Source organism: Fukomys damarensis, unplaced genomic scaffold, assembly GCF_012274545.1.
Source record: "Fukomys damarensis isolate Sample0158 unplaced genomic scaffold, DMR_v1.0_HiC HiC_scaffold_4, whole genome shotgun sequence".
In the NCBI taxonomy this organism is placed as follows: Eukaryota; Metazoa; Chordata; class Mammalia; order Rodentia; family Bathyergidae; genus Fukomys; species Fukomys damarensis.
In genome coordinates, this window is record NW_022900916.1 from 37,825,113 (window position 1) to 37,843,054 (window position 17,942).

General features: G+C 36.3%; 1 protein-coding gene across 4 annotated transcripts in view; it reads right to left on the reverse strand.

Moving 5' to 3' along the window:
- Positions 1 to 17,942, reverse strand: part of Ahcyl2 (adenosylhomocysteinase like 2) — a 186,251-nt gene that overhangs the window by 127,182 nt on the left and 41,127 nt on the right. For 2 of the 4 annotated variants that reach the window (XM_019208860.2, XM_019208859.2), the window contains exon 2: positions 12,745 to 12,891. The exons of the other annotated variants lie outside the window; for them this stretch is intronic. In XM_019208860.2, coding sequence (XP_019064405.1) covers positions 12,745 to 12,772 — 28 coding nt within the window. In that variant the 5' untranslated portion in view covers positions 12,773 to 12,891. The remainder of the gene's footprint in view (positions 1 to 12,744; positions 12,892 to 17,942) is intronic. 4 annotated transcript variants of the gene reach the window in all.

The window sequence follows — 17,942 nt, forward strand, 5'->3', positions numbered from 1 at the left end:
AAAACAATCATACAATTGGAATATCTCCATTGTGTAGCCCTTGTGACTTAATGGATGTAAGCCAAGATCAATAGATACTGACACCACAAAAGGAAAGGCAAGCAGACATTATGTACCTTCTAATGGAAGAAACCACTCACGAAGAATTTTGAGCAAACTTCTAAATATAAGTACCAATTTACAAGAAATGGAGAGGGCAAAGAAACATTTTAAAGCACTACAGAGATGCAATCTGTGAAATTCAGTCTCAGAAACTTCAAGACAATGACTCAGTTTCTACAACAAAAGCTGCAAAAGAAAAAGATGAGAGTATTAAGAGAAGTATCAGCTAACTTCTCTATGAAATTTACTTGTGAGCCTGACTCAAACACAGTGCAAAAGTATACACTTATGAATGACATCTCAAAAAAAAAAATGTGGACAGTAGTTTTCTTTTTTTTTTTAAATGAGATCTTGCCATATTGCTCAGTCTGGTCTCAAACTCATGTATTCACGAGATCCTCCTCAATTTCCTAAGTGCTGGGGTTACAGCATGGATTCTTGTGCCCAGCCTCAACATTATGCTTTTGATGTTATTAAAAGTTTAGCCGGGCATGGTGGCGCATGCCTGTAATTCCAGCACTTGGGAGGCTGAAGCAGGAGGATCACTGTGCATTTGAGACCAGCTACATAGTGAGTTCCATGTCAGTCTCAACTACATAATGAGACCCTGTGTCGAAAAACAAAACAAAACAAAACAAAAGTTATTGTTAAACCAGGCATGGTGGGACATGCCTGTAATCCCAGAATTCAAATGGCTAAGACAAGATGATTGTGAGTTGGAGGCCAGCCTGGGCTACACTATGAATTCAAGGTCGGCCTGGACTATGTACTGAGTGAGACCTTGTCTTTAAAAAACACAGGGGTGGGGTACTTTTTAATAATAATAATAATAATAATGATGGTGTGAGGCCGTTTAGTTCAGTTGGTTAGAGCATGGGGCTAATAATAATGGAATTGAGGTTATTTATTTGGGGGCAGGGTTTTGCTGTTACTTGTATTGCCCAGACTGGTCTCAAACTGTCAATTCCCCTGCCTCAGCACCCTGAGTAGCTAGGACTACATGCATGTACCACCACACCCTTGTATAATTATTTAAATCATATTTTAGAGACACACAGTGATATGTTGAAGACAAAATTACACAATTTTTGAGTTCACATTCAATAATCCAGGGAGTATGATGGAATACTTAAGAGCTTATATATGAAACAAATGGCCACAAACTCATATGGATGAAGATAGGTATTGGGGCTCATGGATGGTTGAACATTTCCAAGTTAAACAGCATTAAAAATAAACAATAAAGATCAAAATGACAAAAAAAAAGGAATAAGAAGAGGCAGAGACAGATTGACTATATAAAGCTGTGTTTTACAAATACTAGTTGTAATTATTATAAAGTTTAGATTAGATGGCCTCTCAGGTACTTCTGAAATCTGAAAGTCTTAAATTATTTTTCTTGTGCTTGTGGGTGGTAGGGACAGACCCAGTGCCTCACACATGCAAGGCAAAGCTCTACCATCAACTACATCCTCAACCATCTTTATTGTTTTTATTTTAAAACAGGATCTAGATAAACTGTATGGGCTAGGCTGCGTGTGGTGGCCCACACCTGTGATACCAGTACTTGGGAAGATGAGACAGGAGGATCACTGTGAATTCCAGGCCAGACTAGACTACACAGGGTGACTCTGTCTCAAAGTAATTAAATTGTATGGGCTAGCCTTGAATTTGTGATTATCCTGCCTCAGCCTCCCAAGTAGCTGGGATTAAAGGCATGTGCCATGACTCAATTATTATCTTCAAAGGTCATTTTTATCTGTAAAATTCTTTGGTTATTCTTTCTCAGAGATCTGGTTCAATTTTCCCCTCCCACAGGCTAGCAATGTCCTATAAAACACTGAACAGCAACTACTCTTTAAAAGCTCAGGAACTGGGAGTCCCACTTCAGGGCTTGGAGGTTTTAGCTATACCACCCACTTCAATTCTGGAGTCTTGATGTTACAGTGCTTAATTAGGCTAAACAGCCTGTACTGATTGAACACATGAAAACATTTGCTGTAATCATGGTGACAATTTTTGTGTTTCTCTTTTCATATGTATAAATAATGTAGAAACAATAGTCTCAAATGTGGTCCAGAAACCCCTAACTGCATCTTTTCAGTGGTCAACTGAAATCAAAAGTTCTTGCATGACACATCCCTAATCTGAAAGCTTAAATGACCCAAATCCAAAACTTTTGAGCACTCACATAATGCCAGAAGTGGAAAATTCCACATCATGAAACTGTTTCATATACAAAATTATTTAAAGTAGACAATTACCTTCAGGCTATGTGGATAAAGTGTATATGAAACAAGAATGAATTTTGCACTATAACTTGGGTTTCACTGCCAAGATACTATGTACTCTATATGTAACTATTCAAAAATCTAAAAAAAAATATGAAATCCAAAATAATTCTATGGGGCTGGGGGATTTAGCTAAGTGGTGCCACCATCTGCCTCGCAAAATAATTCTGGTCCCGAGCAATTCATATAAGGGATATTCAGCCTATAATACTGCAATGATCTTTGCCTGTTTTTACTCCCATTATTTCAGAAGCATACAATGTTTTCCAGAAGGTATATGATATATGACAATGAACCAGATTGAATGCAAAAGCAGATTTAAGAATCCATTTGTTTTTAATGAAGTCAAATATAAAAGTGATTTATAAAAGTATAGCAGGAGCAGTGACACATGCAATGTAATCCTAGCACTCTGGGAGGCTGAAGCAGGAGGTTCCAAATCTGAGCTCAGCTTCAGTAATTTAGCAAGATGCTGTCTCAAACTAAAATAGGAAAAAAAAATTTTTTTAAAGCTAAGGATGTAATGTAACTCAGTGTGAAGGCCCTGAGTTAAATCCCTAGTACCAAAAAATATAAATAAAATTTTTAAATGTATATACATACAATACCTTCCTTACCATTAAATGTTTCCTTGTTTTGGAAAATACAGTTAATTTTTATGAAAAATGCTACTTATGTGAACAAATATTGGGCTTATTTTCAAAAAGTTAAAATTTTTAATTGCTTGTTTTTTTTAAATAACATACTGTGTCTAGTTATTTTAAGTCAATCAATGTTTTTAAATTCTCAGTTTCAATTCCTAATATAGTAAATACTGATAAAAAATAAACCAGGCCTTTGGAAGCCAGACATGGTGGCACACACCTGTAATCCCAGCACTCTGGGAGGCTGAGGTAGAAGGATCACAAGTTTGAGCTCAAACTGAGCAATTTAACAATTTAGTGAGACTCTATGTCAAAAAAAAAAAAAAAAAGCTGGGTATGTAGCTATGTAGGCTCAATGCAAAGGCCTTGGTTCAATGTCTTTAAGAGTGTAAAGGTTTAAGAACAACTCTCTAGAATACAGACAACTATGTCTGATTATATGTCACTTACATTATACTTTATATTCTATAGCATCAATTCTTTTTCTCCCTAGAAAGAACGCCATAATCTAAAACAAATTAGTTTGATACACACATTTTCAGTGTGGGTGGAAAATAGGGGGGTGGTCTTATTTTAAAGAAAATAGAGGATTATTGCTCAGACTCTATAAGGGAGATGAAAAATTTCCATAACATGGACTCTACAAGGTAAAGAACATTTCCTTCTGGAAGAAGGTTGGCACTAAGTCCAAGGACCTAAGGTCTTTTGAGATCTTTTTTCCTTTTCATTAAGATTTGCCAAAACTAGAACTTAAGAGTCCTCAACAGCCATTCCCCAAAACCATGGAGAGACTTCTAGCAAAACAATACTTCCTGATCTGGGCAGGAGAAGCTGGTCATCTCAGGACACACAACTACTCATTTCCTTGCCTGGTAGATTGTCTGTTAGGAATCTCTATTCTCTGATCCCTGCCAAATTCTTCTAGAGTCCAGCTTCTTACCCACTATACCATACTGCCTTTTTTCCTGCCCAGTACTTCTAACAAAAAGCTCAAGTTTAATTCAGTTTAACAAACTTGGGTGGACTTTTCCAAGGGAGCTTCAGGAAGGAGCAAAAGAAAAGACTATAGCCCTAATCACAGCTAATACCAACTGTGAATAATAGGTGCACATATACCAGGGAGCTACCTACATAAATACATTAAGGTCACACTGAAAACAAAGAAAGACTGTAGCCCCAAAAAGCTGACACAGCTATACATACATACACACATACACAAACACACACACACTACTAGCTGCCCTATTTTTGTTAACCCCTGAGCAGCACTGTAATCCTCTGTACCCTAGTTCCTAATTTTTATAGGCATTTTAATTAACTTCCCATCTTTATAAAATTATTATAGCAGGAATTTGAAATTTCCCTACCTTCTAGGGCTATAACTCTAAATCTGTACAGTGAAAATCAAACTATTCCAGTTTGCAAAGAATAAAGCTTAAGAAATTAATAATGTGGGTTTCTATGTTTTGAGAAATATTTTTTAAAATTTTCATTCCCAGTCCTTTTTAATTAAGCAAGAGCTGCACATTGAACATTGGAAAAAAAAAAAAAAAAAGAGAAAGCAAGGGTGAAAGTCAGAAGCTAGAATTCTCCAGCAGGATTATTCCTCTTCATCCTCCCAAAGGTGAAACATATTGAATCAGAATGTCCTCCGACAACTATTCTAAGCTTTTTCCATCCCATCTAGATGTTGATTTTTCCTATTCCTCTCTTGTCAGGTGACCCTAACTTTATACTTCAGAAGACTAATAAACTCCCTCATGATAACTACAAAATCACTCTCTATTCAAAATCCTACATCTTTCTTTCCTTTATTACTTCCACTAATAGAATCCACAGCTTTCTCTACCCCTCTGTTAAATTATTCAGTTAGTAAAGTTTTCCTACCCCAGGAAATCTCAGATATAAATTATTTATAATAAAACAGTACTCCAATTATTCATTAACTAAAGGACACATCTTTCTTTTTTAATGACCACTGTAAAAGGCTTAAAGATATTAACATTTTAAAAAATATTTGGATCTTACTTTTGTTTTTAAAGCCTCAGGATGTAAAACATATTTCTTTATTCTATTCCTGGGAGATTTCTTTCCTAAGATCACAAGATCAAATCAAGCTAGAGAGAAGGACTGCTTTTTAAGTTTAAAAAAGACCACCTGATGCTATTTGGAAGCAAATGTGAAACAAGATAGTAAAGCTGAGTTCAAACTTCAGGGTCTACTGTACAAGAAGTACTTCTTATTCATACAGACTCAGAATACATTAAATCTCTCCTTTATAGATTAAAAACCAAAACAGAAGGACTTCTTAAAAACACTTGAAATCTAAAATATTTGTCTCTCAAAATGATTTAAAAGGTGAAGGTAAAGTTTAACTCAAGTTGGAAAAGTACAATAGGTACTTACCTTTCACAGATATATTCATTTGTTACATATGTTTATTGCAAAGACATATTAAACCCATAGAAAAGTACAGAAAATAGGCTATATATTAGCCAGTGTTGAGGCACACACCTACAATCTCAGCACTCTGGGAACCTGAGGCAGGAGGATCACAAAGTTAAGCTCAGCCTGGCAACTTAGCAATATAATGAGACCTTGTCTCAAAATTAAAAAGGGCTAGAGATCTAGCTCAGTGTGAAAGCCCTGGATTCAATCCCTAGTAACACAGTAACACACACATATGCACACACATGCGCGTTCACATACAAGTATATCCATTTCAAACTGATGAGGATTAACAAATATAGGATTTGCATGCCTGCTTCAAACAAATAGAAACAGATAAAATATATGAAAACAATGGCTTTAAAAACACTGTATACCAGGCAATGAAGGAAAGTGAGCTATAGAGACTGGAAGCAAGTAAAGTTAAGTTTTACTTAATGCCTCTGCTTCCTGCCTTGAGAACATTTGCAGGGCACAGCTCAGGGAGGAGGAGCCCAGGGAGAGATTTCAGGTTCTACCTTAAAAATCTACACAAAGAAAAGCTATAAGTGGGCTTCGTGATGCATGCCTATAATTCCAGCACTTGAGAAGCTGAGGCAGCCTGAACTATACAGTGAGATCCTATCTTAAAACAAAACAACAAAATAGGAAAGCTAATAAAACCCAAAGTAAACTGAAAGAAGAAAATAACAGCATCAGAATGAAAATCTACATAATTCTTCTATCAGGAGGGATATTTCCCAACCTATTCTATGATGCCAGTATTAGCCTAATACCAAAACCTCACAATGACATAACAAGAAAAATCACAAAACAATATCCATCATGAACAATGATAAATAAATCTTTAAACAATTTAACAAATCAACTCTAATAATATAAAGAAAACAATATGTCATAATAAAGTGGGATTTATCCAAAGAACGCAAGGTTGGTTTAACATAAAATATGAATCAATGTGATTTATCTTGTTAAAACATTAAAAAAGAAAAACTACCCAAAAGATCACCTCAACAAATGCAGACAAAGCACTAAACAAAACTCATCATTTATTCCTTATTTTAAAAAATAAATAAATTCAGGGACCAGGGATTTAGCTCAGCAGCGCCATACCTGCCCCACAAGCACAAGGTTCTGAGTTCAAATCCCCCGTACCAGGAAAAACAAAGAAACCTGTCAGAAAGAAGCCAGACATAGAAGTACACAAGCTACTCAAGAGGATGAGGAGTGAAAGTCTGAGGACAGCCTGGGCAATCTGGCAAGAAACTGTCTCAAAATAAAATCTCAGGGTGGGGAGGAGGACATCTGCACAATAAATTATTACAAATGGAGTTTCTAGTTAAAGAATAAACATTATGGGGCCAGGGATTTAGCTCACTGGGTCTGCCACCCGCTTCACAAGCACAAGGTTCCAAGTTCAATCTGTGGTACCAAAATAATTAATTAATTAATTAGTAAAAATTTCAAAGCTGGGGAGACCATGAGGATGTAGCTCAGTGGTAGAGCACTTGGCAAACATGCTCAAGGCCCTGTGTTCAATCCCCAGTACTGTAAAGAAAACAAATACAGTAAAAAAAAAAAAGAAAAAAAACAGGTATAAGAAGTTTTCTCAGCTTAATAAGGGAAATTGAGAGGGAAAAAACGCTAACATCCCATTTCATGGGAAAAGACTGAATGCTTTTCCATAAGGTCAGGAATAAGGGATATCTACTCTCACCACTTATAATCAACATTATGTGGGAGGCTCTAAAAGAAAAATTTTAAAAGCATCTAGATCAGAGAGAAGTAAAATTGCTTTTCCTCACAAATGGTAATGACTGTCTCAGCTGAAAATCAGATGGAATCTATAAAAACCTACTAGAAGTAACAAATTTAGAAAAGTTAAAGAATATCAATTCATAAAAATCAGTATTTCTATTAACAAAGATAATTAATTTAATTTCTATTAAAAATAGTGAAGTTTAGCCAGGCGTGGTGGTGCACACCTATAATCCCAGCACTCGGGAGGCTGAGGCAGGAGGATCGCTGTGAGTTCGAGACCAGCCTGGGCTACATAGTGAATTCCAGGTCAGTCTCAAATACACAGTGAGACCCTGTCTCAAAAAAAAAAGTGAAGTTTTAAAATACCATTCATAATATCAAAGTTAAATATTCAGCAATAAATCAATCAAATAAAATATGTGCAAGATTGACACACTGAAACCTACCAAACACTTCTGAAAAAAATTAAAGATGTCCACAATAATAAATGTAGACATATACACCATTTGTGTCCAACAGTCAATATTAAGCTATCAATTCACCCCAAATACAGATTCAATACAATTTCAATAAAAATTCCAGAAGTGTTTTTGTAGAAACTGATTCTATTTATTCATTTTTTGAGACAGGGTCTCCTTCCAGGCTGACCTTTAACTCACTATGTAGCCAAGGCTGGCCTTGAACTCACAGTGGATCCTCCTGCCTCTATCTGCCAAGTGCTGGGATTACAGCATGCACCACCACACCTGGCATGATAAACTGATTCTAAAATCACATGGTGATACAAAGGAACCCAGAATAGCCAAAACAACTCTGAAAAAGAAAAACAAAGCAAAAAGACTAATACTACTAGTTTTAAGACATGAAAACTACAGCCGGGGATTTAGCTCAGCAGTTCAGTGTCTTGCCTCGCAAGCGTAAGGACCCGAGTTCAATCCCCAGTACCAAAAAAAAAAAAAAAAAAAAAAAAAAAAAAAAGAAAGAAAAAAGACATGAAAACTACAGTTATCAAAATAATGTAAGACGGGCATGGTGGCACACATCTGTAATCTCTCCACTCAGGAGGCTGAGGCAGAATAACCGCCACTAGTTCAAGGGTAGCCTAGGGTACATAGTGAGTTCAAGGCCAGCCTGCACTACACAGCAAGATTCTGACACCCCACAAATTTCCAATGATGAACATCATTATTTTGTGTACCTAGAATGTACCAATAAAATTAATTTTAAAAAGAGATTCTGTCTCAAAAAAACAAAAATACTACTATTACTACTAACACTACTACTACTACTACTACTAGTACTAAAAATGTGGCAGTAGTATCAAATAAGACAAAACAGAATGATGGAAGTGAACAAAAAGTCCAGAAATAGTCTGCATATCTATAGAAAACTGATTTTCAACAAAGAAGCAAAAGCAGCTCAGTGGAGAAATTTCAGTCTTCTCAACAAATTATCCTGCAACAACTGTATATCTACATCAGGAAAAAAAGAACTTCAATACAAAATTTGCACCATACACTGAAATTAACTCAAAATGGGTCACTGATATAAACATAAAATCAAAAATTATAAAACTTTCACAAAAAAAATTGGAAAAAAACTTTTAATCTTAGATTGGGCAAAGGTTTCTTAGATATGATACCAAGAAAGCAAACTGATAAAATGAATTTCATCAAAATGGAAAACTCAGGGCCAGGGATTTAGCTCAGCGGTTCGGTGGCCTGCCTTGCAAGCACAAGGACCAGAGTTCAATCCCCGGTACCAAAAAAGAAGAAGAGGAAACTAAAGCCACTGAAATAGAATTCTACCCTTCTAAGAATTGTTAAAAATACAGACAGACCAAACTAAATGTTGATGGGACTACAAATGAGGACTCAAACTTTTCTGGCAATGTAAAATAGCAAAACCACTTTGGAAAACTGTGGCATTTTTTTTTAAAGTTAAATGTACATTATTACATGCCCAGATATTTAACAAACGCTTCTACACAAATGTTCACAGTAGCATTATTTGTAATAGCCACAAACTGGACATAACCCAAATATCTGTCAACAGGTGAAAGAATAAACAAAGTATGCTCTACATACAATGAACTATTATTAAGCAATGAAAAATCAATGATTTTTAAAAATTATCCAACATGGATAAATCTCAAAATAACTATACTAAGTGAAAGAAGCAGAACACTTTTGCTCCTTCCTCCCAAAAGAATACATACTGCATGCTTCCATTTATATAAAAGTCTAGAAAATGCCAACTTCTGTATTATAGCATAAAGCACAAGGGGATACCCAGCCAGTGATCACCTGGGGATGAGGCTGGTCATTAGAAAGGATCAGAAGAGATTATAGGTAATAAATATATTCTTATCTTAATTGTAACAATACATTCACAATTGTATACATATGTTAAATTTTTCTAAGTTGTACATTTTATGTTTTTTGTTTGTTTGAGACAGGATCTCAAATGTAACTCAGGCTGGCCTTGAACTCAGTATATAGCCAGGCTGGTCTTGACCTGGCAGCAATCCTTCTGCCTCAGCCTCCAGAGTGCCACCAAACCAGGTTTCTAAATTATACATTTTAAATAGGTCCAGTTGGGGTTTTTTTTGAGACTGAGTCTCACTATGTAATTCAGGATGGCCTCCAGCTCCCAGCAATCCTCCTTTCTGAGTCTGCCAACTGCTGGATTATAGGTATGCACCAGCACAGCCAGGAAGATGCATTTTTTAAAGGGCCAATTACATTATACCTTTAGAAAATACTTATTAATACAATAAATTTAACGATTACAGATGTTCAGGGTTTTTTTCTTTTTTTAGTCAATTTTTTACAAAGTTGTTCTTTTTATCTAAGTTTTCCCATTCAGCGGCAAATGTCTGTTAATACTATGTTATTTCACAATCTATTTCACAGATAGATATATCAATCCTAGCATTGTGCCTTCACATTTTTCAGAAATCCAATTTTTGGTTTTGTTGATCCTACTACATCTTTGTGTTTACTTTTACTAGATTCTACTCTTTATTTTCATTACTCTTACCTTCTTTCCTTTCCTTTATAAACTTTAGTTGAATACTTCAGAATAAAAATTAATAAACTTCCTTTTTTTCTAATGTAAGTAAAGCTGTAAATTTCCCTCACTGCTTTAGATGTAATCCATTGTTTTCATATACAATATTTATATTATCATTCACCTTTACTTCTAACTGCCACTATTTGTGCTTTGACCTAGCATTTACTTAGCTGTATGCTTTTAAAATATATAAAACATATTTTAGTTATCTAACTTTAAATATTGAATTGAATAAGAACATATAGTCTACATAATACCTACCCTCTTGTTTTGTTGAGACTATGAATTTAGCTGTTTCTGGCAGTACATGAGATTAAATCCAGGGCATTGAGCTATCTCTCCATGTCCTTTTAATTTTATTATTATGTTTTTAAGATAGGGTCTCACTAAACTATTAAATTGTCCATACTTGTGATCCTTTTGCCTCAGCCTCCCAGAGGACTAGGATTACTGCCATGTATACACCTGGCTGATGGTTCAAATCTGCATCCTCTCAAACATTTTATCTATTTTACCATCAATAACTGAGAAAGCTATGTCAAATTTTCCCATTTGTATATTTATCAATCTATTCCTAAAACATACAATATATTTTCTTCCATTTTATATACATATATATCTTATGTTTTGTTACTGGTTTTTTGAGATAGGGTCCCACTATCTACTCCAAGCTTGCCTTGAACTCACTACATAGCCCAGGCTGGCATCAAACTTGTGACCTTCCTGCCTCAGCTTCCTAGAGCTGGGAATACAGTATGCACCACCATGTCTGACTTTTTGGTTTTAGGGGTGGTTTTCTTGGGTTCTGTTTTTGTTTTTTGTTTTTTGAGGCAATGCCTCACTATGCTACCCAGTCTGCCTCAAACTCCTAGGCTCTGTCTCAGGTGCCTAAGTAGCTGAACATATAGACATGTGCCATTGTGTCAAGCAATCCATACATTTTGAATTCTAACTGTATTTTATTTATATATTTTGAGGCCATTATACTAGAGACATATTTATTGGAATTACAGTTTCTTGCTTAATTACTGCTTTTACAATTTTTCTGATTTAATTTCTAATTTTTGCCTTAAAATTAATTTTCCCTACTATTAACCTGCTATATCTCTACTTTCAATCTTGTCTCTCTGGTTCTTTGCTTTAGAAATGCCTCTTACAAACTAAATAGTATTCTTAGCAAATAGGAAGACAAGGACCAAAGGTATAGGGACAGTGAGAAGGACAGGGGAGGGGGAATAAGGGAAAAGGAAAAAATATGAGAATATAAAAATTGAATTAAAGTGCTTGAAGGGGGAGGGGAGGGGAGGGTGAAGGGAGAGTGGGGACAAGGGGAAAAAATGAGAACCAAGACCTGGCATGTAAAGGTACAAGATCCCAGTAATGAATGTAACTGTACTGTCTACCTAGAATGTACCAATAAATCAAATTTTAAAAAATTTTTAAAAAATAAAAAATAAACTAAATAGTTTTTTGTTTTGGTTTGGTTTTTTTTTTGGTACCAGGGATAGAACTCAGGACCTTGTGCTTGTGAAGCAGGCAACAGAACCACTGAGCTAAATCTCCGGCCCTTCTTCTTCTCTTTTTTTTTTTTTTAAGACGGGGTCTCACCATGTAGCTCAGACTGGCTTCGAACTCATGGTGATCCTCCTGCCTAAGCCTCCTGAGTGCTGGGATTATAGGCATATGCCACCATGGCCAGCCCTAAATAGTTTATTTTCTATTCAACCTGACAACATTCATTATTTATATTATATACTTAAAATAATTATTACACTATTATATACGAAAAACTACTCCAAAACTTGGTGCTAGACAACAATAATTTTATTATCCTCATGATTCTGTGGGCTAGAAATTGTATCAGAGCAGAGCAGAGACAGCTTGCTTGTGGTCCACAAGGCACTATGTAGGTGGGTGATTTGAACAGAAGGTAGCTGGGATGTCCAAGAGGAACCACAATGTCTAGGACCTTTGCATTTCTCTAGGAGTTGTCTGTTAGGGCTGGACTATCCCACAGGGCTCCTCACTCACTCAAACGCTAACAGTCAGTTGGTGCCAGATGTTTGTTAGAAGCTCACTGTGCTATCAACAAGTTCACATAGGTATCCTTTCCTTATGGAATGGGCTTTGCACTACTTGGCAGCTAAATTCTGACAATGAGCATTCCAAGATAGAATTCTGAAAGAGTCATAGGCAGAAATTGCAAGGTTTCTTATGACCTAGCCTCAGAAGTCCTAGAAAATCATATTCCTAATTAGTTAAAAAAGTGACTAAAGCCAGTGCAAATTCAAGAAGGGGAAAGAAACAGATTCTACCCTGAACGTGAAGAAGAGAAGAAAGTGATGGTGGCTACTTTGGAGACAAACTACCACAGACCTCCCACTAGCCCCAACAAGTCTCTCCCACATGCAAAATACACTCACCCTCTCCTAAGACCTTCAAAATTCTCATCTCATTATGGCATCAGCTTGATGTCCAGAATCTTGATATCTAAATCAGGTCCAGGTGTGGTTGAGGCTCCTCAGATGCAGTTCCTCAGGTACAGCTACTGGAGTATAGTTCCGCTTGATCTGAATTAAAGAGACAAATTATCTGCTCCCACACACCCAACACAAACACACAACACTAAGACTGACTCAGAATAACCACAGAAGACACTCCCACTCAAAATGTGAGGAAAAGAGGGAAAGAACAGGAACAGCAGTTACCAGCCCATTCGATTCTCAAACTTGATCAGATAAGTTGCCACTTGCTCCGTTACAGCCACTCCTGGAGAGTGATTCTCCACACCTCTTGGCTCAACTCTGTGTCTTATCTTTCCTTTTACATAAGACATGATTATTAATATACAAAGTTTTAAAAGCCCTGTACAGTTCCAACAAAACTTACTGGGGAAAAAAATCCAATATACAAAAATTATACCCACTTTGTCTCTCAAGGAAAATGCCCTTAACATCTCTAGAAGCTCTCCTACTTAACAGAATTTGTTGAGGTATGTAAGAGATATTTAGACATTCTTTCATCTAACTGAAAACTTCTACAAGACACTGCTTTAGATCTTTCTGAAATCTTAGCAAAGGAATTTACAGTTGCACCATTGTGATCTTGAGGTCATGTTTTACTTACAGAATCTTTAATTTTATCTTTTCTTTAAAACCATTTCTTTACAAGTCATTGACCATCTGAAACATTTAGAGGTGAGAGAAATCAATCGATCCTGGGTTAGAAATATTTCCTCTCCATAGTTCACTTTTTGGCTCATTTATCTCTGTTTGTACCTTATCATAGGCATAGAAGTAAGGTAGCACTTTCTACATTCTCCCTAGAAATTTCCTTAAATCTAATTCATCACATTTTCTATCTTCCATGTTACCATAAATGATAGCAACGATAAATCATGTACTGCCAGGTGAGGTGGTGCACACCTGTAACCCCAGCACTCAGGAGGCTGAGGCAGGAGGATAGCTGTGAGTTCAAGAACAGCCTGGGCTACATAGTGAGTTCCAGGTCAGTCTCAGCTACATAGTGAGACCCTGTCTCAAAAAAACAAAAAATACATAAAACATAAAAAATAAATAAATCATGCACCACTACATGATTAAGGTTTCCTCTTTTCCCAGCCTTCAATAATAATTCTCTGTGTCTCAAACCTTAACTAACAGCCCTCCCAAAAGCCCACTATCTTCAACCTACCACCAAACCCCAAAGCCAGTTAAGATTTTAGATTATGGCAAACTCATTTCCAGGTATCAAGTTCTGTCTCGGTTATCTATTATTTCAAACAAAACATTAAAGTTTAGTGGCATAAAACCACAATCTATTATGTTCAAAATTCTAAGGGTTAGGAATTGAGAGGACATGGTAAAGGCAGCTTGTGACTGCTCCATGACATCTGGGGCCTCAGGTAGGGGAGGCTACATTAGGTGAAGATGGATAGACTGCCATATAACTGGGGACTGGGGTTTTCTTCATATGATATCTGCAACCAGAATGTCCAAGATGACTCCTTCACTCACTCATGTGGCTGGCACCTCATGTGCTGGCTTAAATTCAGCTGAGCCTCCATCTGTTTGGAGCATCATATAGCATGGTAGGTTCCCATACAGTATTGCTGGGTTCCCAACTGAGTGTTCCATGAGAGAACATCCCAAAAGACAACGTTCAAAGCAGCTTACATGGAAGCTGCAAAACTTCTCATGACAGTTTTGAAAATCGCTAAATGTAATTTCTATCACTTTTTTTTTTTTTTGGTACCAGGGATCAAACTTGGGTCCTTGTGCTTGCGAGGCAGGCAGTGGAACCACAGAGCTAAATCCCTGGCCCTCTATTACATTTTATTGATTAAGTCACTAAAAGCAAGATTCAACATGAATGGAGGAATAAACTCCACCTCTAGACAAGGTTGAAGGAATGGAGGTAGGATGGTGCACATATAGAGGAAAGGAAACAATGTCAGCCTACTTGGAAACATGCTATAATAAGACTTTTTCCTTGAGGGGGTGGGATACTGTGGATTGAACCTATGGCCTTCCCACTGAGCTACATCTCCGCCTCTTCTGCGTATTTTTTTTATTTTTGAGACCAAGTCTTGCTTAGTCACTAAGTTGCCCAAGCTAGGCTCAAACTTTTGATCCTCTTGCCTCACTCAAGCCTTCCAAAATACTGGAACTGCGGGCATGCACCTCAACAATCTGTCTCTTCACTAGTATGTGTTCTTCATTGACATTCATGTAATTTCTGATAGATATGGATTTTATTTTTATCATCTTTTATTCTGCTTTCTATTTCTTGGATCTTTACCATAATATTTATCACATTTATTTCCTACTTTTTATTAGATTGAGCAAGTATACAAATCACAAATTCAATGAATAATCATGAAGTAAACAGTTATATGACTATCACCTGGATCAAAAATGAAATACTATAATTGTGGGAAAAGTAAATTCTGTCTTTTCTATCGAACATGAGTATCTCCATCTTGGACTCTAGCCCATCTTAGCTCTTCTTGAACACACTAAGTCACAAAAATGCCCTCTCAGTTCTAATCCTGAAAATAAAGCTATACCAAAGATATCTTATCATGGGTCAGGGATTTTCTGTTCTCCACATTTCTTTCCATTCTGCTCTCCCTTCCCCTCACCAACCCCACTGAATTAGCCAATTGGGATAGATTGTGAACCTCCAAATCAGCCAATGGGAAAGAGGTCAGCTGCTCTTCCTGCACTGGGGATAAAAAGGGCAATCCCTCCTTTGTCCTGGGTGCCTGCTACCTCACTGCTGAGACAGGCTTATGCTCTTTTGCAAAAGTAAAAGCCTTGTCAAGATTTCTTGACGTCTGAGTACTTTATTATCTGCACCGACAAACTGAGTCTGGGGCTCATTTCCAATACCAGCATCCCATTAACCTTTCAACCCTCCCTCCTGACCAATATCTTGTCCCTCCTCCTCAGAGATTACTATTGTGACTCTTAACATTATATGTTAGAGTTTTTAGCTTTAAATAAATAAAATCACATAGTATTATGATGTTGTATCTGGCTTCCTTTCTTCAGCATTATCTTTTTTTTTTTTTTTTTTTTTTTTTTTTTTGGTTTTCTGAGACAGAGTCTCACTATGTAGCTGAGACTGACCTGGAACTCACTATGTTGCCCAGGCGGGTCTCGAATTCACAGCGCCTCCTGCCTCAGCCTCCCAAGTGCTGGTATTACAGGCATGCGCCACCAAGCCCAGCTCTCTTCAGCATCATCTTTACTCAACCATAATTTTGGGCACAGCAGCAATTTGTTCATTTCCATTGCTTAATAGTATTCCATAGTACTGTATGAATGTACCATAATTTATCCATTCTACCATTTATGTTGTCCACTGAGTTTTAAACTTCAATAACAATATCTATCTATATATATGGGGAGTACAGGGATTGTGCTTATGAGACAGGCAGGGGAACCACAGACCTAAATCCCTAGCCCAATAACTATATTTTTAAAAGGTGTATTAAAAACAAAATAACAAAGAGCACCTTTAGCCATGTGACTTAGATTGAAGATATTCCTATAAATAAGTTTAGTATTTGCTTTATCTTAATGACACAGGATTGTCATTGATTCACAAGTATTTTATATGTTAAGTGCTGAGCTTTGGGTTTCCTGTACCCAAAGAAGGTAAAAAAACCATTCTAAATCAAAACTGTATGAAGACAAACCTATGTAATAAATTCTCAACAGGAAAAAAAAAATTCTAAAGAGAAAATGTTCCCATTCAAAGCCTCTAAAAAGTGGGCATCTCTCTATGCCACCACACAGACGTATTCCTAGATCATTTTTTCAATGATGTAGTAATGTTTTAAGGAATTTAGACTTATACAGGGTAAGGAGTAAAGTCTCCTACTCCTATGTGTCTGTTGAAATTGAAATCTCTTAGTAACCTAGAACTTCAGCTTATGGATTTGATTTTCAGTTCCTTTTTTTGGCTTTCAATTCCCTCTTCATATTTTGCCTCTAAGAATTTTTCTTACATTTTCATAACCTCAACTATGGGATTTACAGTAATGTTTATTACATATTTATCTGGCATTTGCCTAGGAATTTTGAGTATCATTCCCTCTTTTGCTAAAGGAAGAGACACTTAAAGACAATGAAGTGAACATTTTTTCTGCCTGGACTGAACAGAGCACCTATAAATCCAAAGTTATTATTATTTGCACTAAGGAGACCCTGATTAGAGGAATGTATACTATTTTACCACCCTGTCTATTTTGTGTTGTGATGATTAATGGAAAAAGTATATACACCAAAGCACTTCTAAACCTAACTGACAAAACAGAAGGAAGGTAGAATCCCTTAATTAGGGTTACCTAGACTCTATAAAGAGGAAAGGGGTAAAGAAATTGAGCAATGAAGTATTACAATATATGTAAGTCTCTTAATGGGTTTATTCTTCTTTTCAGCAAGTTCTTGACCTTTCCTATGAAGAAATGTATAATTAAATAAATCTACAGGAATAAAAAGAGCTTAAGTAAAAAACTTACCATCAGCGGTATATACAGTACTCAGCTAAAAAGTGAGAAGACAAAAATGAAAAGAAGAAATGATAAATGAAATTTGGATATCATGACAATATCATCAAAAATATCTTTTAGTAGCTGGGGATTTAGCTCAGTGGTGCTACCGCCTGCCTCAAAAGTATAAGGACCTTAGTTCACCCCCTGGTACCAAAAATAAAAACAAAACCTTTTAGGGCCAGGGATTTAGCTCAGTGGCACAGTGCCTGCCTCACAGGCGCAAGGTTCTGAGTTCCATCCCCAGAAACCCCCTCCAAAAAACTTTTAATACCCATAAAAAACATATGGAATACTATAAATTACTTACTTATACTATTATACATCTATTACAGTGATATGTTATAACTATGAATTACAAATCAAGCAAATTTATCAGGTAGAGTTATAGACATTGTAAACTTTTTAAAAATATGAAACAGAAAAAAAATCATTTAGAAAGAAAGAGACTTTAAAAGTCATTTATATAGGTCCAGCGATTTAGCTCAGTGGTGCCACCGCCTGCCTCACAAGCACAAGGTCCTGAGTTTGATCTCTGGTACCAAAAAAAAAGAAAAAAAA